The sequence below is a fragment of the Phaethon aethereus genome (genome assembly GCF_964289735.1).
Source record: "Phaethon aethereus genome assembly, chromosome: 1".
Taxonomy (NCBI): domain Eukaryota; kingdom Metazoa; phylum Chordata; class Aves; order Phaethontiformes; family Phaethontidae; genus Phaethon; species Phaethon aethereus.
The window spans coordinates 178,290,808-178,316,682 of NC_138575.1; the positions used below are offsets into that span (position 1 = coordinate 178,290,808).

General features: G+C 33.3%; 1 protein-coding gene across 2 annotated transcripts in view; it reads left to right on the forward strand.

The window, feature by feature from the left end:
- KLHL1 (kelch like family member 1) overlaps positions 1-23,368 on the forward strand; it is a gene marked incomplete at both ends in the record, with an annotated part of 258,931 nt that extends 235,563 nt beyond the window's left edge. For both annotated transcript variants that reach the window (XM_082013897.1, XM_082013898.1), the window contains 4 exons: positions 1,156-1,318; positions 17,351-17,563; positions 22,014-22,185; positions 23,309-23,368. In XM_082013897.1, the coding sequence (XP_081870023.1) occupies positions 1,156-1,318; positions 17,351-17,563; positions 22,014-22,185; positions 23,309-23,368 (608 nt within the window). The remainder of the gene's footprint in view (positions 1-1,155; positions 1,319-17,350; positions 17,564-22,013; positions 22,186-23,308) is intronic.
- Positions 23,369-25,875: the final 2,507 nt, after the last annotated feature.

A 25,875-nucleotide genomic window follows, 5' to 3' on the forward strand; every position in this document is an offset into this window, starting at 1 on the left:
CACAGTTTTACACAGAAAATGAAACTTTAAATTGTTTTAAATGAAAGACTTTTCTGAAAGAAAAAAATAAACCTATTCTCTGAAACTTTTATGATCTATTGTGTTCTGACTTTTTGATGAGTTCAAATCATGTGAAATGGAGTGGAAAAAAAAGACACCAATTTAGGAATAGGATTGGATTTAGCCTGAGATTTTTCAGAATGATGCTCATTTGGGATCATGGATTCATAGAATGAAATTACTGAGCTCACTGTATTGTAACAAATGGTGCTTAGCTATAACTTACGTTCCAGAACCTTCTAAGCTTAGCTGAACATACTGTGAGATAGAGGATCCATCAGTTCCTTTGAATGCGTGATTAAAAACAATCATAGTAAAAATGTATTTCTTATTTAAATATTTGATACTTCAAGTTCCATGTTTTATCTTTTGTTTTACTTTTCTTCATTAGCTAAAAGAATCCTTATATATCCAACATGATTTTCCTGTGAAGGTACCCATTCTTTTGTTTGTGTTTTTTTTTTTTTTTTTAGAATGTAAATTAATGAATCAGTGTAAGTTTCTCATAGTAAGTTACTTGTTTGAACCTTTGAAAATATTTTTTGATTCTGTGCCAGCCCACCAAGCTTCCTGGTAGTGAAGAATTGTGTATTTTTTTCTACATAACTGAAAAAAATACTGAAAACTCAGACTTCTTTCCCTTCCCTCTGGAACTCTGGTTGAAGCAATTCCATTCAGTGAAATCCCCCTTTAAATTGACAATAATTTGAAACCTATCAGATATCCAGTCTATAATTTATTTATTATGTGCTTTACGGATATTCTAAAGAGCTAATTCATGATCAGATTATTATGAGATACAATATACAGAAATCTAAGACTGTTACATCATCCACAAGTTATTCTATGAAGCAATCTTCTCAAGGAATAAAATTAGGTTTCTTTGACAAGACATATTTTTCATAAAGCCACGTGGAATGGCATTAATTTTATTCCTGTTTGTTAATCCTTAATTAATCAAATCTCAATTTGGTGTTTCCATTTTCACTTTGAGTATGCAAGTTTGTTTGTTAGCTGTGTTTTGGAAAACCTTTTTTTTTACTATTGATAGAGAAAGAATACTTTTATCTTCTCTCACTCTCTCCTCCATTTTAGGAGTTACAGTGCTTGAAGGGCCTATTTATGCAGTGGGAGGACATGATGGTTGGAGTTATTTGAATACAGTTGAGAGGTGGGACCCTCAAAGTCAGCAGTGGACATTTGTGGCAAGTATGTCAATTGCCAGAAGCACTGTTGGAGTAGCAGCATTAAATGGCAAGTGAGTAGGGTATTCTTAAACGGTTGAAACATATTTCTTATGGGGTGAATAACTGTGACACATAGTAGTAAATAACTTTTAGCACATTGTAATAGAGAGTGTCCTTTAAAATAAATGTAGAAGCTGTTGTGCATACCCTCATATCTCATGGCTCTTACATTTATTTGAAATTTATATATTTTTTCTATATTATTTTTGTTTAATATTTACATCAAATGCTTAAGAATATAGATGTGAAATTTCAGCGTATATGGTATAAACCAATTCAGGACAAACCGTCAGCTGACTCATCTGACTTTTATATGTTGTATATGTCAGTTCTAGTTAACCAACTGAGTTTATCCATCTAATATAGTCATGTACGCAGTGATATGATTTCTTGTATATGCATTTTGTACCTTGCTTCAGCCAAACATTAACCTATGAAACCTTCTTTCTCTGAAGGCAACTATATTCACACAGTAAGTAAATAGAAATTTGATTCTCATCGAAACAGTCAGACTACATTAAACCTGTAATTCTAATTGTGTTCAGATTCTAAGTTTCTCTTTTATAACTTTCACTTTTTATAATTTTAATGTGGTACTTATTAAAATTCATTTTCTAGTAATGTGTTATTATGTATTACTTGTTGCTTTTTTTTTTAAAGTATTTGGTTTTAGCTATTGCTAAAACGAATATGGTATGAACTGTAATAATTTAGAGGTGGGGGAAGAATCCATCACACCTAACTTCAGATATTTTTGTATAGACATCTCCAACTGAGACAATTGTACTAGGCTGACCTTATGGTCAATGGAAGAAATATGTACTTTAAGGATATAATTTGTCTTACCTATTTTAGACATTTATGTTAGGACAGCATGAATTGTGTTCTCCAAGTGCCCATTCTGTCTCAGATTCTGACTTCTGTGTTTTTGATATTTAAGAGGAGAAGATGAATCCCACTGTAGACAACTGAACATAAATAAAGGGCAGTCAGTAAAGAAACCCTTGGGAATAGTGGGAGCAATGGAGTAAGGCAAATTTCTGGAATATTATTTTCCTCATACTTTATTGCTACTGAACAAGAAAGAAGAAAGGATGAGAAACAGATGCAGATGTGGGATGGAATGAGAGAGTAAATGTTGAGGACATTAAAAAATAGTTAATAATAATTAGGATAATATATATATAGGGAAAAAAATAACATATCAAGGCTATTTGGTTTCATGGTAGACTATGTTATTGTATAATTCAACAACACACTAAATTTTGCCCAACCCATTTCTTCCAGTTGCAAATAATTCAATTTTGATTAGACAGTTGGAAAAACTCTCAAAAATCCTTTATACGACCTTGTGCTTATCACACCTAAGCTACAGGGTTGAGCTAAGTAGGCCAAATTGATTTCTGGGATTGTCAGACTCTTTCCATTGACTATAAAAGTCACTGAATATAAAAGTCAAACAATGAGCTTAATTTAACCCTGAAAAAACTATGTTACAAGACCTAGGAGATTACGTACCTTTCTGTAGCAGCAGCAGGAGGCCTGACAGAGTACCCATAATCCCATCATTATGACAATATGCAGATTTCTTTTTTTTTAATTGAATCTCAAATTAATTAAACTACAGGCTTTAGAAATGTTAACTAATTTTATAAGTTTGTGATATTACAGTTGTGTCCTATTTGCAGAGTAACTTTGGATTAAATAGGCTTTATTGGATACATTCATTATTAATATTAGATTATTTAATTAATGGTATCATATATTCAGATGATCTACTTCTCATCTATGACATTAGGAGTTTGTTTTATGTTGTGAAATCATCTGCAAACCACTGAAGCTTAATTGTAATTTCTTTCTCTTACTAAGTCACAGTGGCATTGAAATGTCCCAGAGTAGATCAAATGGACAAAGCTGCTTTAATAACCCTGTTACTCTAAAAGAATCTGGTTTCAATAGTGTATGAGCCATGCTGCAAACTAGGAGAGACAAGATCTAGACAAATAACCCTGCAAATATAGATCTAAAATTAAGAAGAGCTGCATATGAGTATGTATATATATATTCCATGTGTGTTTCTTTTGCACAGCTGAGAATGTATTTAATGCTTCTCAGTTACTAAATGCTCAACTGAATTTTGCATGACATATAGAACACTTTTAAATTAAAAGATATGTTATCTGTGTCTCAGAAAGGTGGAGTGGACACCACTAAAAACTGAAAAGCAGTGGTCTCACTGAAGCAAATAGCAAATATACTACCAATTTCTATTTTTTTTAATCTGAATAACCATCTTTAAAAAATATCCCATATGCCAAGAACTGAAACTTAAAAACATATGTAAGGACCAAAACTTTCAACTCTCTGGTGCTATTCTTACCACACTGCTGTTCCACACAACTGACATATGCTGCATTCCTCTTCTGAGCTTTTTACTTTGAAATAAGCAAACTGTTATGGATTTACTTTTTAAAAAAAGAGATCATAATGATATTAGAAATGGATGTCTCAATAAGAAACAAGATGTTGGCTTTAACATTCAACAAAGGAGATACTATTTTAGTTATGGAAGTTCTGAGGCATCTTTTCATGGTTATTTATATTTCTTTTCTTCTGGACTGAATTAAGTAAATATAGAACATGCAGCAGGGTTAGACTATCTTTAAAATGAGAGACTTACTTAGAAACTATTCTATGTGTGTATCTCCAACACTGCTTTGGGCAATTTACATAAAAGGGGTACTGTATGCCAAATACCCCAAATGTGAGCTTATTAAATACTTGAAAAAATACAATCTCTTTTTTTTTTTTTAGTTTTAATGCTGGAAACTATTCCGTTTGCGATCTTCCATACCTCTGTGGTCTGCTTCATTGGTTTTCCAGTTAAAGCCCTTTTAAGCAGAAAAAATGATAAATTTTACCATAAATTTGGATGAAAACTATGCTTTCTATAAGCTTATGGTGGAAATGAAAAATAAAAACTTTTAGATTCTGATCTCCTTAGGCTCTGAGATGATTAATTTGTAAGTAACTTATTAGTTCTTAATATATTGAGCCTTTTTATACCGACTTATATTTTTGAAGCTCACTTGTATAGTCTTTGCAAGTAAATTATCAATTTTTTTGCTGCTCAAACAAATGGAAAGCAATACTATTTGAATTTGGCAAAACAGGGCAAAAAAAACTGAATGCTATTTCATTGAAATATGTTTTTAAATTTAAACTGAGAGTGCTGCATTATACAAAAATCTTTCCTAAAACCTGAAAAGGATTATGTCAACATGTGCATTATAATCCAGTCTGGAAAAACTTTATATTATTGGAACAATAGAACCCTACTGAATTTTCCAGAAATTCAGAAAATGAAATATCTGAATAATTTTTGTTGTTGTTGTTGGTTTTAAACTTAGTCTTCTTAACAGGGTTCTTTTGTATAATCAGGTTACATTATCATATTTTGAGGTCCGAGTACTGTTTCATCCATGAGGGCTTAATGGAACATTTTCCTCTATAAGCATGAATGCTTGTTACACTCAGATTTCCCACAGTAACAAGATACAGTAGATACTGTCGTTCAGTCAGGAATGCAAACAATAGTCCTTTCCTTAAGTGTCTTTCTAAACATGAGGCAACTAATAAAAGAGGTAGCTTTTTTCTAGATAAAAGAAAGACACATAACAGATTTATTCTACCAGAATTTCAATAAAGCAGTTTATCTGGTGTTACACAGGAAATAATCAGTGAAGATGGAAAAAAAAAGATGAATAGTATGGCAATTTTAAGAAGAAAAGAACTGTATGTGACAACTAGGTCATCATAAAGTTACTGCTGGAATTCTTTAAAGATGGGCCTTTGGATAAAGGAGTGTAACAGCAGGAGCATGATAGTTTAAATTATCAGATCATTCAAAGTGACATCAAAGGGAACATTATCATATGGGACATGATGGACCATTCTACAGAACTATTTGGATGACTCTAAGAAGCAACACAAATAGGATATTTAGTAGTATATAACGTGAATGGGTAAGTCATGTTTGAAGAAAGTTAATGTTAGAAAGTTGAAGAAGAGGGGAAAAAACCCTCTGTACCTTGTTAGTACAGAAAAACCAGTAGAAGGAATCTGTGAAAAAAGGAAATGCAACTGAAGAGTACATAAAGTTTTCTTCATTGTGGAAATATTTATGCTATTTGGACTACTGTGTTCAATTCTGGTCATGTATATTGAAGAAAGTTTAAGTGAAAGTGCAAAGCTTGAATATCGGGTACCATGACTATCAAGAATGCCTATCATACCAAAGAATAGCAACAGAAGTATTACAGTTGGCAAAGGAACAGATAGATATGAATAGATAAAATTCAGATGGGAAAGTAGAGGTAGAATAACAATGATAGGGAGACAACAAGAGGGTATACACAGAACTCTTACTGGGTTTGAATTGCATGTTTATCAGTTCATAGAAAGGGTAATATTATCTTTTTTCACACGACACCAAAGTTTGAAATCCAATAATTTTCCTTTGTCAGTAACATTTTCGTTTCCCAAATCAACAACTGGTGCTCCGTAGTAGTAACTATCTTTGTTGAGGCTTTGGAGATTCCATCTCCTTCATCCTCATATTGTTCTTATAGTTAAGCAGTAATGGAAGTGTCAAGGGTGCTGGCCTTACTATTTACTTTTTTTAACTTGATGCCTTTATCATTTTTAACATACTTTGGTATCTACTGTAGCACTTGCCATGACAGTAGACTTTCATGGGATGAAACATGGACAGTGCTTCCTCCTGATCCAGAAACAGCATCGTCTTTTCTGCCTTGTTATTGTTAGCAACCCTGTTGCATAGACTGGAAGAGAAAGAGTGCATGAATTCTCTTATGTCAGCAACAGGTGTGGGTGTTAAAACATTAAATGTGAAATGGAAATTTACACTTAAAAAAAATCAGGAAATGGTGGTGCTTCTTATATGCAGATAACGGGGGAGGTCAGAAGTTGGGATGATTTATTGGAATTGTTCTTTGGGGGCTTACATAAGAGACTTGTAACTAGTATGCAATATAAACTATATAAGACTAGCATTCTACAGTTTACAGGAAATAATGCTGAAGCCATAGTACTCTTCTACAGCATGAGTTAGAAGCACCAAGGAACCAAAAGAATGAAAAAAAATCTTATCTTTCCAGAAACTTTTTTAAAATTGCCACTTATTTTTTCAAGATAATGTCTTAAGTTCTTAATTTTTAAAATCGAGAAGAAAAAAAATCTAGTTGACAGTTTCAATCCAATAAATACCAATCTTCTCAGTAACTTAAAATGTAGTTACCTCCAAGACTATAGTAGCTATATACTAGCTTTCTAATAAAAGAGCTCTGATATATGAAGCATGCATTCCCTAAGAACACGGAACATTTAAATTTTTTTCATGTAATTTGATTTCAGAACAGATTTTATTCTAATGGGAAAACTGTAAGTAAAAATGAAATTAATTTTACACACTTTCCTCTGGAATATATACCTAAAAAAGACTCTTTGTATCATACATATTTATGTTATTCCAAGTAATTGTATGACATAGCCATAACTGAAAATTTTCTCAATTTTTCTATTATATGGCCATAAAAATTACATTACCAAAACATACTCCTGAATTTTTACCTGTATGTTGGAAATTGTCAACATTCTTTTTATGCACCTATAGCTTTCATGGCAAAAAGACTGGCCCTTTATTTTTGTTCTCTTTAACAGATATCAGTAAATCTGGAAAGAAAAAAATTCTCAGCTGTTAATATGATCTGCAGCTTTACTTTAAATGGTAGAACATCATAGCAATGCATTGAGTTAAGCATCAAAAGTAACGACTTTGGCACACACTAAGAAGCAGTTCATCTACATCGTAACATCTTGTGGAACCAAGGAGAAGGGAGTTCTGCCCAGTATTGATTGCCACATCCTCAAAAGATGTGCTTTAGTGAACTTGATATTTCCACCTGCTGCTGCTGTTTATATCAAGGAACACACGCTATTATTGATTTGATAGATGACGAAAAGCAAGGAATTGGCTAATCCTAACTTGTAAAAATATAACTATTTTAAGTGCCCTTTCAAATAATCTTTTACTTTTCTTTCATTTGAGAAAATAAAGTTTTATAAATATTTGTTTTCTCTGAAGAAAAGAAAAAGAGCAATGAGAAATGCTGCAGGAGAATATTATTCCCCACCAATATCTATCTGACTTATATCTGATTCTTTCAACAAAGAAACTGCAAAGTATTTCTTATTATTGTCATAGGTATTAGTATTTGTATTACAATCGCTTTTACAGTCTCTGCCTGTGTTTAGGCACTGTACACTGAGGAAAGGGGAAAGGGGATCCTGTGAACTGGGAATTACTTATGCATTACTACGGTGGGTGAGCCTTGGCTAGCAGTCAAATGCCCACCCAGCTGCTCACCCATTCTCCTTCATTAGACAGGTGGAGAAAATAGACTGAGAAAGCTCATGGGCTGAGATAGAGACAGCAAGATCACTTACCAATTACTGTCATAGGCAAAACAGACTCAACTTGGGGAAATTAACGTAATTTATTGCTAATAAAAATAGACTCTGGGTAGTGAGAAACAAAGACCAATTTTAAAACACCACCTTTCTTCCTTCTTTTCCCAGGTTCGGCTTATGTCTTTCATTCCCAATTCCTCTAACCCCAGTCCTGAGTGGTGCAGGGGAATGGGGAATGGGGGTTGTGATCAATCCATAACTGCTCCTTCCTCCTGACACATTTTCCTTGCTTCATCGTGGGCTCTCCATAGCCTGCAGTCCTTCAGAAAATATCCTGCTGCTCCAGCATGGTGTCCTCCACAGGCTACAGTGCTTATATCTGCTTTGGTGCCATGGAGCACCTCTTCCTCCTTCTCTGACTTTGGTGTTCCTTCTGCTGTATCTCGCTCTCTTTTTTCCCTCTTCACTCTGTGTGGGACTTTTTGCCCTTTCTTAAATGTGTTTTCCCTGAGGTACTACCATCTCAGCTGCGGGGCTCAGCCATGGCCTGCGCTGGGTCGGTTGGAGCCGGCTGGAACCGGCTGTGTCTGGCATGGGGCAGCCCTGGCCTCTCCTCACAGAGGCCGCCCCTACAGCCCCCCTGCCAGCACCTGAGCAGTTGCTGACAGTACAGTCGCAATATTTATTTTTCCACATTTAATCGTGAGATAATCACCACATACTGGACATTTTTGTGTTGAGTTAGGAGATCAGGTTTCTTATCAAATGTTGTCTAAATAGAGTTTGGAAAAGAAAACATTATTAGAAACCAGTAAGGAAGCCATATAAATTAGGCAAAGGTGAAAGATGAAGAATGGGGATGGGCTTCAAGTACCCAAGTAGCAGGTCTATCTTGGGTCAAATGACCAGCTCTGGCCTTCTTTGTAAAGCAGTTTTGAGAAAAGTTAAGTTGAACATTTTAAAAACATTTGAGCTTTCAGGAGGTTGGTGCAAAAGCTCTAATTGTGGTTCTTGTTTCATAAGTTTGGTGCCAAAGGCAGTAACTAAATGCTCAAACACTCTTGAGGACGTGCATCACAATTTATAATCTCAAGGAAGATGTCAACATTACGACTGGTGATTTTACAAAACAGGAAAATTAAATACAAATACTAAGGGCAAGATACTTATACTGACCCAGAGATGTTTTCTTCTATAGGAAAAAGACTCTAAACATAGATTCCCTTAATGCAGTCCAACCTCTTTCACACTGGAGTTATTTGGAAAGCCTCATCTTTCTGCATCAATTATGTTTCCTTCCTTTTTCCTGTTTATCTTATTCACTGATATTTGAGTGTGTTTCTTTTTCATATTTTTATTGTAAGACAGTACAACATAGAGGTATGATTTTGTGGTTGTGTCCTTTATGAAATTATTTATTATCAATTGGAATGTCAGATTTTGTCTATTGCTTTAATGTAGCAGATAGAATTTATAATGGCTTTCCACATTCTATTAATTCTACTTAAGTATTCACAGAAATAGAGCATACCATTTTTTTTTTTAAATACATATGTATTTACATATTTACCATTTTGTCCCTTCACACCCATCCATATTAATTTGTTACATTTCCAATTCAATTTGTTAGGTGGAGAGACTTTAATAACATCTCACTTTATTTAAAAAAAATGTTTTGTGTTTATTTATATTCAGTTACATTCATCCAGTTTCTCCAGTTTTGCAATAGTTGGATTCATTTAGTAATGGATTTCCGTAAATTGGATTATCGTCTTAGAAGTATGTTTCCAGCTATTCTCTTTTTCATTTTGAATGGGAAACAGAGAGCTGGACAATACAGACGTTGGTATATGTGCAGGGCAATGTTTTGTTTTCAGGTCATTTAATGAGACAAAGCTGGAATGAAACCTGTGTTATTTAGATCAATATTGTGCCTGTGGTAAATAGCAGTTTCTTTAGTTTAATATGTCCCTTATGACTGTTATGCATTATTGCAAAATGAACATCAGGAAATTTAGCTTGCTGAATCTTCATCTTCAAGAAAATAGCAAGATTCAAACCAAATTACTGTGTGCACAAGAAGGGTTCTCAGAATTGTCTTGCAGTTAGTCCCTCACAGGAATATATCCATTTTGTACTGACCTCGGAGAGGCGTAGGTTAATAATTCCACAAAGTCGTTAATAGCAGTTCAGTGTTTGGCACAAGAGAATTAGCAATGTATTACATTCATATAACCACCTACAAAACTTGACTGCGTGGCTGATTACAACCTCCTCCAGGAGTTCTGCTTCTTTGCCTTCCATGCATCATATAATAAACTATCTGTGGAATTTTGTCTTAGCAGAATCGTTAAAACTCGTTACTAATTCAGTGCTCTGGGCTGATCTTTTGGACTTTTGCACACAAAGTCGTTTTTTTACATGGGGGTCCATGCAGCTCAGTGAATGTGCAATTCAAGTCAATATGATTTAACTTGGTATTTTACATCCATCCTGTAAGAAAGGAGTCTCTGCACAGGCTTACTTCTTTTTACACGGCTAGGCTATCCTTAAAAAAGGGTAGAACAGATACAAGTTAGGTAAATACATGTGACTCTTAGAAAAGGACAATGAAAAATTATGAAATTTTACAGTAAAATCAGTATTTTTCCTACAATCCAAGGAAGGCGCATATGCAGCTAGGATGTATAGCTCTTTAGAACCCAAGTTATTGTTAGGAAACGGCAGATGTTAAATACATTGCTGCATTGCAGGGTGGGAACTTGATGAGTCTCCTTTCTCTTGATATACTATGGTCAGGCTCCTAGATGCTTAGGCCACGTTTCTATTTTACACATCTACTGCGCATCTACATCTTTTTATGTGTACGCCCCACCATGCACTTCTCTTCATGCATCCACACAAACAAGATTTTTGGACTAGCTGACTGTTGATTGGTATACAGCTAGCATGACTGTCATTTGCTGGAAGGCCTGCCATTCAGTTTTTGTAATAAGAAACATTTTGTCTTTACTACATAGTTCTTTTTTTCTGTAAATTTTGTAATGAACAACAAATTCTACATAGATAATGAACATAACATGGTATGATATGCATTAATTTGGGCATGTAAGGGTACTTGGGACAAAGCAGACATAATGAGTTAACTTACTCAGTCCCAATACCTGACAGGAAAAGGCAATCGGGTAGCTCCACCTAACTTAAGCTTTTAAATATAACGTATGTACAAATCTAGACAGCGGAAGGCTATGTGGATAATGCCTAGAAAGATTCATAGCCAATTATTTAATTGTGCAGCTTCCACAATTAAACACAGACTTTTAAAAAGCATTCAGCAATCACTGTCTTATCTCTCATCGTCAAAACCGCAAAAGATACTAGTATCCCACATTCCGGATTATTCTGAAGGTCTGGCTTTTAATTTTTACCTTTAGCAGGAGATGAAGTATGAGAATTCCAGTCTGTCTCAAAGAGTTCTTAGTGCCTATATGCTGGGACCTGAACGAAGCCTTTGCTCAGTACAGTCGGAGAAGTCTAGAGATACTCCTCTGACCAAATGCAAGCATTTACTTAACTTACATACACGCCCGTATAAACACATGTATTCGTGTGTGTATATACATGTATATACACATGCTTTCTTATTTCTACATATGTGTAAATTTGGAAGGATATTTAAATATCTAAATCTTACTGAAATTAAAGAAAGCTAAATATCTAATTTGATACTCAACTAAATATCTTTATGGACAACAGCCCTTGCAGCAGCTATCACATATCTACTACAGTCAGCAGAACAGAATACCATGCTGTCTCCACTGTTAACTGATATTTCTATTTTTCTAATTTGAAACTTGATTAACTCCTTAATAACTACTATTGGGGTAAAATGAAATGTCTTTTGACTCAGTAGACCAACTTCAGCTGAATCTTTCATTATTGCTTGGATTCATTGAATTGAGAAGGATTTGTTCATTGTGAAGGTCACAGACTAAATGATCTAAGACTTTTTTCAAGTCATCCATATAATTGCAATGCACCGATAATTTTTATACTTCAGTAAAAACTAGGGAACTGGCTCAATATTATTAAATAAATGAAGTATTAATATGCTGTAACTGTGATTTTTAAAGCTGAAGTAACACTTCAAAATTTCATGCCAAGCTAACAAGGTAAGAAAGTATGACTGAAACAATTATATTTCCCATCAAAGCTTTTTTTTCTCATGGCTTTTTTTGCTTGAGGGTTTCTTTGCTCTTGTGTCTTATTGATGATTCAGTTATTTTTTTAGTAATCCATTTGAACTAAGAAAAATACTATACTCAACATACATAATTACAGTCATAAAAAGAGAGAAAATATATTCCTTATTGCCTGTTTTCTGCCCACAATATTCTCACTGACTACAAATGAATACTTTTAAATCAGTATGTTAAGAATGACATGGATATTTTGCCTGATACTGAAATACAGCAGTACTTTTCCTTGTAAAAAAAAAAATCATGCTTTCACACATCTGTTTCCATAACAGATCTTACATTATATACCCAACTAGAGAGTAAAATAAAATTTGACTTAGGGTAATATTAATTACTTATTAGGTGTTTTATAAATGTAACCAATTTTATAAAATCCCTTTGCAATGGGAAGAATGAGAAACATATTTCAAAGACTAACTCACAAGTTATCAGCCTTAGAATTTTTTCATATAAGCTTTTTAAATCTTGTCTCTGTTCTTACTATATTTTACTCTGAATATACTTTGACTTATAAATAAATTTGTATTTTAATTTAAATCCTGTAGAAGTTGTTTCAGGTTCTTTTATGACAGTTTTGACACTGCTGGTGTTTTACAAATGTGCTGTTTATTAACTGCTGCTTTTGATCAAACTCTTTTCACATAAAGGCAATTATTTTACCTCCTGCTATAGGGAATAAGGGACATGTGTTGAAAATATTCTTCCTTAACTGTAGAAACTACAAAAAAGTGTAGATATTTTAAAATATTTTATTTCAAAATCATGCAGTAAATGAATACTGGGACAGAACAAAATGGAACAACTCTATTGTCTAAAACTATTAAACTGACAAAAATGATGAATATTGTAACACATTAGCTCAGTTTAGCACAAAGTAATTCTGTGAATTCAATAACAATTTCTTATTTAATGACAGATTCACTGATTTTTTTTTTTAATAAATAAGAGAGCAGATAAAGGTCCTTAAGCTCATGCTGTAGTAAATGATTAATTTACAAAGATTATTTTGCCTTAATTATTTTATAGCCTGATACAGTCAAGAAAATTTCCAACTGGTGGAATCTGCATTCAGTCACTGGTCTTGCAGAGATAATGTAACCCATATAACTTTGATTAGAATTACATTTACTTGAAGCAGGTTCTTTCTATTAGGAAACTATGTTTTCTAGTGTAGGCAGTAGAATTTTGCCATAGTGATATTATCCATGCAAAAGGTGTTTTTCCTCTCAATATTTTCTATCAGTGGTTACTATTCCTTTAAGTGCAGACACTTTATGACTTTTTTTTCTTCCCTTTTTTTTGGGTCAAACTGTATGTATTTTTAATTTACTCCACTAATGCATCACTGCACCAAATACATGAAATACCATTCCAAAAATAAGATCTCATTAATGTTTTCCATTCAGAAAATTATAATTTTTTCTTTTTGCCAGTGAAGTACTGTTCATTGGCATAACCAAGGCAGCATGAATAGAAATCTTTCCTCTCCTACAGTCTGATTCCTAGATCAGGTATGGACTGATTGAGCAATACAGAATTCCAGCACTGATGAAAATTATTACCTTCCCCTCACTTCGACTGGGCATATATCCTTTGTGCCAGAGTAATTCTCTGTTGCTCTTGCAGACACACTGAAAGGGCAGAAAAAGGTATAAAGGGGCCTAGGCATGACTGAATATGGTCTTTGATAGTCACAGTGAAAGAATTTTGAAAGGCAAAACCTTGTTAAGAAAGGCAACAAAGGCATGATTCAACTATTTTCACAAGCCTTACTACCTCACATCAAAGGCAGTCTGTTTTTTTAAGGTTAGCTTGTCAAACTGAATTTAAAAATGGCTTTTCTGATTAGTTATCAAAGGTTTGTAATGATAACACTGAGATAAATGCTTTTGATCCAGCCGGTCACAATTTCTTCTAATGTATCCTACTTTGAAAGCTCTACTGCATTTTCTAGCCATTTTATACATATATATACAAACACAAATGTTTAGGAATCTCTATCCATTTTAATACAAAAAGAAATGACCAAACTCTGAGAAGACAGATTTCCGGCTCAGAGGAGACTGTTTGGTCTAAAATCATATCTATGCACATTGTCTGATTAAGCTGAAATACTGATCATTGGGGAATAGAAATCTATAACATCTCCACAGGCAAACTTTCACTGAGATCAGTGGACACAAAAGTACTCAGTACTGGATGCTTTCTTTTCCTTGTCGATCTTCCCCTCTAAACAGTGATAGCTATAATAGAAATCCCAACAGTTTTGATGGTATACACAATGAGGTGCAATTCAGTTAACAGAATATTTCCCACCTAAAAATGAATGAAGATATGACTATTATGTGACTGTGTTTATGATTATTTCTCGAGCTTTATTTTTAATTATGCAATGTTGAAAATTGAAGTTTTACAATACTGCAGGTACTTAAAACCTGTTAAGGTTGAAATCTACAAGAAGCCTACAGACACCAGTAATCTGGGAGAAATAGAAAAAAATGAGCTATGTGTTTGATGCTAGTTGAAGTAATATCTAAGATAAGGTAATATTACTAAGATAATATTGTAAATTAACACTGTGAAATTAACAAACATAAAAATTTGAGGAACTTGAATTTTCTAAATTCAGAGTTACTGGATTATCTTTAATCTCTGAATTTTAAAGTACTTGCACATGGAAATGAAAGTCTACTTAGAAGTATTTTCAACAAATCATCCAGAGCAGAGGTGGTACCTGGTAACTGCAGTAATAAAATTAAATATAATTAAGAGGCATAAGAGTAGCCCTTGAAATTGCAGGACTGATATTTGATCATAGAAATGCCAGATTTTCAGGCTTTTTTAGAGAAACACATTATACTTTTCCCTATAGAAAATTTTACTATAAATTGTTACCAAGAAAGACAGAGCTGCAAAAATGGATTCCTTTAAGTCACCTAATAAAATAGGAATTGCTTCCACTCTTCAGCCAAGTTGCCTAATCCATAGTCACAAAGGCCCAAAATGACTGCAGAAGCACTCTTCAACCAGTGACGAATACTCAGGATACTCTACAGCTAACTGAAACTTTTGAAATATTTATATCCAGAGACACTTAGTAGTCTTACTTCCTTCTTAGTGGTCAGGGTCTTATTTTGCATTTTTTAAAATTGTGTGAAGTGTTTAGATGTCCAAATATTTACTTAGAAATCTATTTGGAAATCTCAGGCTTCAGTTTCAGGGATCAATTCACTTATCTACGTGTAATTGTCTACTGCCATTTGAATTGTCTCAGGACAGCCTGCTTGACCTCCAGCAAACATGCATGTTTTTCCTGTGTAGTCTTTGTCATATCTGCCTGCCTGCAGGGAATGCCACCATACCCTAAATGTCACAAATGATGCTTGATCACTGTCTGTGGGCAGCTGAACGAAGTCCTATCTCTGAAAATAAAGACAACACCCTTGCAGACACCTATGTGTAATGCTTATATTTACATTTGTATTCATACAAATGTATTTGGATCACATGTTTACAATTTTTTGGTGCTCTTCTGCAGTCCTTATTCTCTGCTGAAGAAAAAGTATGTTTGTGGCTGGAGAATCAAGCTGTAGGCTCAACTGACCACCCTGAGTATAACAGCGACTTAGACACTATAGACACACACAGATTAACGCTCGCATGTAGGTGTCTTAATCTCGAATTGGATCCTACCTGTAGATATCTGATAATCATATAGAAAGGTAAATATCTTAGGACTGAATCCACAGAAATAGTTGCAAAAAAGTGTATTTGCTTTAACATCTCTCATAGAGGAGTATGGATTCTCCTGGCTACTTTAGTAAGAACACAAGTATGTCTGTCAGGCAGTTCTATGTCAAAATGTTCTATGGCTTCAGTGACATATTTAGTGGTAGTACGACACTTCCTTATTCATCAGCATCCATGCCAATGAAACGTAACGGTAAATGCACATTTAAGTAGCTCTGAATTCATGGAGCGCTTAGGACAGTAAAAGCTTCCAAATGAATAGTTACTTCACACAGACAGCTTTTGCATCCTAATTTGCTCAGTGGTTGGACTTTAAAATAGCCTGTGTTTCTATTAGTTAATCTCCAGGCACTGTAGAAAAGGCAACAGACCACAAAAGGAATATATGGAATGAATGCAGCATGGTAATAGCAGGAAAGAACAATCAGAACTCTTTCCTCCTGGGAACCATTATAAATGGAGGAAGGAAACAAGATTCTTGCCTGTAGATAGTTACAAATACAACATATTTTTTGTTAAACAATGTTTTTGCCATTTCAAATTTAAAATTTCAGAAATTGTCCATGACTTCCCTACAGAATTCAATCTTTATAGTATATTCTGATGAAGAAAATCAACATACAGTGCCTGGGCATATCGTTTTCTTACTTTTTGGGTATACATGTTAGTGTTAGTGTGGGCAAGACCCTTCTTCAATACAACCAAGGTATTTGAAAATGAGGTAGTACTTTTTAAAATTCCATGTTTAAAACATAATGCAATATTCTTCTCTGCAATGTACTGCATATTTGATCTCTACTATATTGTAAGTGTAAAAATCATTCTGGACATGAGAGTCCCATTAATAGTTTTGTATGTGGAATAGGCTGTACACTAGATCAAAGTCTGACTACAGGTTTCCATATGGCTTGTATGTTAGCATACAGAGCTTATACAGTACTTTTTTTTTCTTCCTTTTATTTTTCCCCCCAAGAAGGGAGAATTAGAAGCTTGTGAATCTATTCAGTATTAAAGAATTATACAAGATAGAATATTAAAATACAGGGCAGCAGTTGTCAGACTAATTCCCACTTTGATGCATGATAAAAACACAGAGAAACTATAATGAATGGTTTGCATATTTCTTGTTTGTCTGGATTACCAATTATAAGTTAGCACTTTCACTTCCACCTCACAGATGATGAGAAGTAAGGCAGCAACCTTGCTTACATGACTTATAAATCTATAGAGACAAATCTGCATGTCACTTATGGCACTCTTGGCAGTATATGCTGTAATTAAAGAATAAAAATATCTATTGCCAGAAAGAAAATATCTTCTTTTTTATTCAACTGGTTAAAGGGCTAAGTAGTATGTAAATTTGGTAATAATATTAAAATCGTCTATGTTTGCTGACCATATGAAATTTGTGTGATTTTGAGAGATTTTATTTTTTTACTGTTTGTTCATGTCAGATTAAAAAACCCAGATGCTCCTTCATTTTATTTCTACACTTCCGAGCTCTTGTTTTATTAATATCTTTATTTGTGTGGATTTTCTTAGGTTATATTCAGTTGGAGGTCGGGATGGAAGTTCATGTTTAAGTTCAATGGAATATTATGATCCTCACACAAATAAATGGAATATGTGTGCTCCTATGTGTAAGAGAAGAGGAGGTGTAGGAGTGGCTACATGTGATGGCTTTCTTTATGCAGTTGGAGGTCATGATGCTCCTGCTTCTAACCATTGTTCCCGACTGCTGGACTATGTAGAAAGGTATCCAATTATACATGCATTTTTTGTGTACAAAATAATGTCCAGTAACATAATTTTCTCAGCTCAGTGATGGTAAAATTAAACAGATGTTTTTGCTCCAAGAAATGCCAGATTAATATTTACTTGAAAAATGTGAGAGAGGTTTGTAGAAACCAATTTCTTTGAAGGTTATTTTTTTTCCTTTTTTTTCAGCAGTACTATTATATATTATTGTGGACACAAAAATCCACTCTTCACATCTCATTTAAGAAATCTTTGGTTTTAAGGCACAATATTACACATTGCAGAGTCATATACTAAACTTCGTAGACAAAAATTCAACCTTAAAATAATTTTCTAACATTATAAAAAAAAAGGCATAAATTGTGTTTAGAAGTATTTTGTACCTCTAAAATCATAGCTGAACAAAGGAGAAATATAGAACTGTTTAAGTGATGGATATTTACATGACACTGCTTCCTTTAGCAGCACTGCTATTTCCTGTTGTGCTGATATAAGACTTATACACTGTATTTACAGTACCCTGAATTTTGCAAGTGGATATTCTGCAAATTCAAGAATATCTAGTAGGGCAGTAGGGCACAGTGATTACAGCATTCAGATTGAAGATACTCTTCAAATGTTTCATGAAAGTTTGACTTTTTTCTTTTTCTGTATGCTTTAAAATAGAACAAGGAAAATACACTCTCCAAATATGTACAGATTGCAAAGGTTAAAGTAAATATGTTTGAGTAGTTGATTTATCATATCATACAAGTAAAGACAGGTGCTGGGAGTGAGTCATCTATTTATTTATTTTTTGAAGGGGTTAAACTTTTAATTAAATATCAGTTATTTCTTCTGCTGAATCTGGCTTGGCATTTACTGGTTACCCAATATGTAATCCAAAAATTATAAGTTAAAACTTACTCCTTATGTTATCCAAATGATGTTGCTCAGTCTTAGACTCATTCCAATCTCTACAGTATGTAAGCAAAGATCACAGACTGCCAAATACTTTGTCTCCAGCAGATGGAAAGTTCATCAGAGAAATCCCATGATGCTTGTAATTACAAGGCCTGTCCTCATGCGCTTTTATTTATAAGGAGCAATAACCCAATTTTTTAATGAAATACATTTATATTAAGACTATTAGTGACAATAGTAGTAAGTATGATATTCTTTCAGCTATTTCTGCTTATTGGTACTTGTAAGGGAGCTTTTCTTTCATTTTTCAATCTTTGAGAAGAAAATCTTTCTGGTGTTGAAGACAAACCACATCCCATCACATTTGTCTTTCTCGGGAGGGATTGTAACAATGAACTAAACCACAGATCCCTAAGCTATTTTATGTGCTGATATCTGAATGACATTATACAGAATACCTCGTCTAGGTATTTTTGCACTGGTAGCAAAAAATGTAGATAATGTGCTTCATGGGCAGTTAGCTTCCAGACTAAAAGTTGTGACTAACAAATCAGAACTTGTAAGTCTATTAGCCTGCATAGAGTGGATGTGAATTAACTGGTGGACTCCACTAAAACATGAAAAAACTCTCATGGCCCTCCCAGTCATTGATAAGTATATAAGGTGGCTGGGATGTGATTTAGTGTCTATTTTTACATTCAAAAATACTACATCATTTAAAAAAATAAAAACATCTCAATAACTTGGGAAACCAAAGTAAATAATAATGAAGTCTATTATAGTACGTTATTTTATATCTCTCTGAAAGTTTTAGTTTCTGTAAATATCTAGGGCATCTTTTTTAACTGTCACTTTTCTTCAGAAATGAGTGTCTGCTTCAGTCACCTTGTCATCCTGGATAAGATGTGTTTTATTCAAATACCAGTTTGCTCCTGGGAGACAGTCAAACCAGACATAATGTTTTAAAATTTATCTTTGAGATTATGTAAATCTAGTGAGAGCAGATACAAGTTTTTAAAATGTTACTGCTAAAAACCTGCTCAGTAGTACTTAGGACTCACAGTTTGAACTCTTCTAAGGTTGATACAATTGTGAAGGATTTCCTATGAATTCAAGCATTCTAAATTAAAATAATGTTTATGCTTTTCTGCTCTTCACAAGCTGGGAAAGTACAATGTTATATTCCTTTTTAAATGTAAAATAACTAATTCCATTTTAAGAATTATAAAATTTTGGAGATACTTTGGCATATTTTATAAAGTAGCTTTCTTTTCTAAATGTTACTCTCAGTTTGACAGTTATTAAAAATATAAACCAGTGATCTATAGTTTTTCCCTTTCATCTCACCTTGATTTCAAATTGCTTTCTTTCTACATTCAGGAGCTTCTATCATAACCCTTCTCACCCTAGGACATACCTTGTTATTACAAAGATGGAAGTACAGTTGTTTTTAGCAGAAGAAAAGATATAAGAAATCTCAGACATTTTCCTGGCAATTACAAAAAACAAGTTCTTGTGCAACTCTATTTTGTTGACAGAATTGACTTGTAAGAATTCTCTTTAACCTTGCACCCCTATTTACTAAAGAAAAAAAAAGTCCGAAGATCATATTTAGTTTCCCTGCATTTGCACCTCCTCACCTTGGCCCTTGTAATTCAAGAGTAGTGATCAAAAAGTCTATTAAAAAATATTGCCTTTAAGCAGGTGAAGATACAATGGACCTTCGTGCATTTCACTGGTCGGGAAACTCTTTCAGTTAGAGGCATATGATGCTGTTGAAAAAGTTACACAATCCTGCAAAAAATCTATTCAAAACTAAATTTTTTTTTGGTTTGTTACATGTGCATTCCACATATCCAAGCATTGTTTCAAAGTCTTTTCCTTTCAAGTTTTAGAAGACATTTATCCCAACCAATTTAATGGCATTTTAGATGTAAAAATTTGAACAAAAAAATTTAACATCGTATTTTCTGAGAAGTGCCCATGAAGCCAGAAAAATTAGTAGCCAGTAGATGAGCAGAATTTTTTCACAAAATATATTTAGCTGTCAAGAACAATTTAATCAAGGTTAAAGACAATTCTTTTATTGTCCAATTTGAAGGTCATATTTATGAACCAAAACCCAGTTACAAGCAAAGTACTGTAATCTTGTTTTTGCAATATTTATATTTAAAAAGTTAAAATTTTTCCCTTGTTCAAATATAATGTGGGACTTCAAACTGTATTCTACTAGTTACTTGTATGACTGAAATAGTTACAGGTGCTCTTATAGTCAGTCTTGGTAGTAAAAACCTAGAATCTTCCTTCCTGTAAAGCATATATATACAACTTTCTGTAGGATTATTAACTTCTAGTTAATAAAGTTTAGACTACAAGAAAATACATTAAAAGATCTTGACTCTCCCAAAAAAATGAACTTATAGCTAATACTGTCTCTTAAAGGTGTAGGAGAAAGTGGTTTTATGCCTAATTTTATATAACAATATAGTAGCTAGAGGACTTGTAAATAAATAACATCTTTAGTCATCATAGAGTTCCTTTATAATTATTTTAGAGAAATTATCATGCCTAAAGTGTGATCTACCTTACATTTAAGCAAATCACTGAAGTCAGTCAAAGGATTTTCATCCTTAAATTCTTTATTTTCTCCACTGATTCTCAAGTGATTCTACTACACAGTAGACATGCTTAAGAACAGATTAAATTAATTCTATCATCCTGTGATACAGTATTCTATTATAGTAATATTTGTCCACTAAATATGAGGTATCTAATTTAATTGAATACTCCAGACATCCTTAATAACAAACTGAGAGGCACTATCAAAAGGTGATTCATTTCTGTTTTACAGATGTCTAAAAAAGATACAATGGAATAGCTTCTGAAATTAACTAATTTTTACTTTGTTAATGAAAGTCTAAAGGAATGGTTTAAGCTAAATGTTGAATTTTTAAATTACTCTCATTATACAAAAGGAATTTTGCCCTCTGTTTTAAAAAATCTGTGGTAATTATGTCTTAAAAACAGTACTACTCTCTTCACTTGAGCAAATATCAGGAGGTAAATCTAACTCTAATGCAGTTAAGCATATCCCCTGAATTCTTACGAAGTTTTTTTGGCTGTGAACATTGCATAGTATAATTTTAGAAATTAAAACATAGCATAATATAATTTTAGAAATAATATTTTAGTATGATACAACAAATATCCTATTTAAAATACTTACATAAAAATATACGTATAGCCAGCTATCACTTTTATATCCTTCTCAAATCTCTTTTTATGACACCTTACTGCACAAATACCTTAGTTTATTCCAAAAGATTAGCTGAGCAACCGTTCCTAATCAACATTTAGATGTTTGAATTGGGAACACAATAAATATGTATGTTTTCTTTTTGCTGTTAGGAAGAGTATTTTTGGATAGGATGCTAAAGGATTTTTTTTTTTTTTCCAGAAAAAAAGTACTATATCCAAGTGAAGAACATCATGAATTGACACTTATCTTCTCCCTGGACTTTCAGTTTCATTTCTCTTTCTTCAGGTATGATCCAAAAACTGATACATGGACAATGGTGGCTCCACTGAGTATGCCTCGAGATGCTGTTGGTGTCTGTCTCCTTGGTGACAAATTATATGCAGTAGGTGGCTATGATGGCCAAACATACCTGAACACCATGGAAGCATATGACCCTCAAACTAATGAATGGACACAGGTAATCACAAAGTCTTGATTTTTTTTGTCTGTAACATATTTTGATAGCTGTACATAAAAACATTACTATTTGAAAAGAATTTGTGGTAGCCACAGCTCTAAAATTAGTCCTAGTATGTTATCAAGTGTTATGTCATGATTTTTCTCTGAAGACATAAAAGAAAGAATTATATCCTAAGAAACTGGAAAAAGATAAAATAAGCAGTCATTAGAAGTATTATCTTGTTACCTTTCAGACAAAATTATTGTTCTGATAAATTTCTACAGAAAATTTATTTTTTTAATCTTTCTTCATGCAGAAGAAATGTCATTAAAAGTATCAAAATGGATCTGGAATTTTAATTTGTAACCATCATGTCCTGAAGATCCTTCATATGAAAATTTGTTTATTTTATGTACAGAGCGAAGTTTTCATTTCATTCTTCAATTCCATTTTCTTCTGTTTGATGGATATTTTGAAATGTTGAACTGTATTTGTGTTCCTAATGTTGAACCACATAAGAATTAATAGGTATAATACAAATAGTGGTATAATGCATGAAGCTGGGGACTAGTGATTTGGTTGTAGAAGGAATGTATTTTATTATGTCACAGTAGTGCTTGGAAAGATTTGGATTCATACTAAAGACTTAAAATGAAACAAACGATTATTTCAACACTTCCTGTTGTTATGTTTTAAAACTCTCTGAAAAAGTAATTTGTTGCACCACTGTAGATATTTACATCTGAATTAGTCACCCTATGTTCCCTTTAAAGTTAGTGAAGAAAAGTACATACATTGAAAGCATGATCTTATCCTAAAATAAGCATTTATGATAGGCCAGATGTATTATAATCAAAAATTCTTATTCTACAGATTATAGAAACCCCTTGCATATCAACAGTTGATGAAACCTCTAAAATAACCTATTTTATTTTCTGTTCTCACACTTTCAAATGAAAGACGTCAGGTTACAGTAAGTAACTTTAAAACTACAATACTAGGATATTGTGGGTTGTATTTATTTTTAGTTGTTTATACTCCCATTAGTTTTGACCATTTTAGAATAATGTTGACACAGCACTTTGACAACCTTTTGCATGTCTTGTTCCTGTTCAGTTAATTTGTATCTTTTTTTCTGCAGATGGCTTCCCTAAATATTGGAAGAGCTGGTGCCTGTGTTGTAGTCATCAAACAACCATGACTTTGTCAGCACTTCTTAGGATTTTATTGACTGTGAAATGCTTATTTTTCTATCAGACAATGAGAATGATAACTTCATGAGAACAAGGATTTACACAATGAATACTGTGTTGATCACAAACTTAAAGAAGTTTGGAAGTGAGAAAGATTAAGTACTTATGTCCTATAAAATCATAAAAACTGTTCACGGTCAGTGAACAAGAAAAAAAATCAGGCTGTTGTAGGCGTAAATATGTGAATGTGGAGTAGTAAGTTCAGATATTGCTCTCATGAGTGTGTCCTGGAGAACTGGATAATTAAGGAACCGCTCTACACAAGGAGCAGGAGGGAATACGAGAACAGTTTTCATGGCCACAAGAGTTTTAACTGCAGAAACATTAAAGTACTTTTAAACTGTGTTTTTTAAAAGAGAAAAGTAGATAGTAATATAAAATTTTTCTCTTCAGGTCTTGTCTGCAAATGGGTTACGGCCTTCTCATTTAAACAGGCAGTTTAGTTCTTACTGAAGGGAAGAAGTATAAAAGTCTGGATATTCAAGTTTTATTCATAATGACTGAGCTATGGCTCTACAGTAGGAAGAAAAACAAAACCAGAAGTAAACCTCCAAGATTACTCTTTTTTGTAACTTCAGATTTTACTGCCTTGTCAGTGTTAATCCATCTTATAAGTGAGTCTATTGAAGGGGAAGCCTGTGCAATTAATCTAATTATACACCAAACAATCCTATGGCTGCACTGGGGCTTTATTGCAAATATAGGAGTCAAAAGAAGCTTCCTAATTCTTTCTTAATCTTATATTCAGTTTAAGCATGTGGGCTCTGATCTCATTGTTTAATGCATCTTCTGCATGTCGGAAGCTCATGAAAAGCTGTAAAATTGATACTGTTCCTTCACTGCATCATGTAACAGATGAACTGGAACAGTCTATAGATCCTCCTCTAACATTTCAAGAGTGATAAAATACTACATTTTATTTCTTTCTGATGCTTGCAGATACACAACTTTGCCTGATTAGAACTGCCAATTTATGACTTTCCACTTATGACTGAGAATAGCTGCAAACACGGAATTCAGAATAAATGCAAGTGGAATAAGGAAAATTAGAACATTGGAGCTAATAAAGTTCACACAGTAAATATACTAGCTTAATCTGTGCTTCCCTTTAGGTTTGATCTGGCAGTAATGATACTTTGAGTTTTTGCCGTGGCAGTAGATTTAACGTTGATGCTTTCTATCTGCTCAGCTGAAGCAGTTAGAATCCTAAAGCCACTAATTAAATACGAAATTCTGCTATTCAGGGAGGCGCAGGCTCTGGGAACAGGACTACCTACCGTGTACACCTCTTCTTTAAAGCCTTGCTGATCCTTTAGGAAACATTTCATGGTCCAAAACCAGAAGTCTCACATTCCTCTGTAGCTAGCAATTTTGAGAAGGAATTCTGGTTGTAGTTAAAAGAGTTTTCCTAGTGGAAACCTTTGAAAACATTTGAGATGAAAAAATACATACAGCCTCCTACTTGGGATGTTTGATTTGAAGATGTGTCTTTCCTTCTAACAACATCAGCATGCGTGGAGATCTTTGTTTCCTGAAACAAATTGAACAGTTCTGAGGCCTAAGTATACTAGTTTAAGCCTTTTGAATGCTTCTCTGTCCTAATTAGAAAACAACTTCACAATCTTCAATATTAGTTTTCCACAGTCAGTTGGCTTTTGAATTGTAATTAGTCTTCCACACACAAGCATGTCCATTTTTCCCCAACTATAACAAGTTATTGGATAAAAGTTGTTACCGCTCTACAAATTTTGCTTTGCTGGTTGTTTAAGTAAACATAAGCTTCTGATACCAAACCAAGAAAAAATTGAAAATTAATTCTATTCCCAGAACTTCCTTTTGATTACATTATATTAATAAAAATAGAAATATGATTACCCCACCTATATACTGACTTTCAAAAAAAGATTACTTCTATTAATTGCAATCCATGGCAGATTTGTTTTCTGTAGCTTCATAATTTTTTTCCTCAATTTTATTTTTTAATTGTCAATTTCCTTTTACACATTTTCAATTTGCCCTTATTTATCCAAAATGAAACATTATTCTCATGTGAAATTTTTCAGACTACGCTACTTCTCTTATGCTGAAAGAAAAAAATTATTCTTTTTTGTTCAGATTATGTAAAATCTAGCCACAAAAAAAGCAAAATTTGTCTTTCAGGTTCTTTTTATACACCTGCATCAGCATGTTCTGGAGTTTCTTCCAAACAGAATTTAGGGAGAATTTTGTAATTAAATTTTAAGTTTTTCTTATCATTGTGTTTACTCTGCTCTCATTAAAAACAATAATAGTTTTACCCTTGACTTCAAAGGGAATGCATTTACATCAAAATGACATATAATCTTAATCTTGGTTGCTATGATCCAGTAAGACCTCATTGTTATGAGTAAGAGTTAAAATTGTTTCTGGTAGGCTTAGTTGTGCTAAACAATATTAAATTTACTGGAAAAGCAGC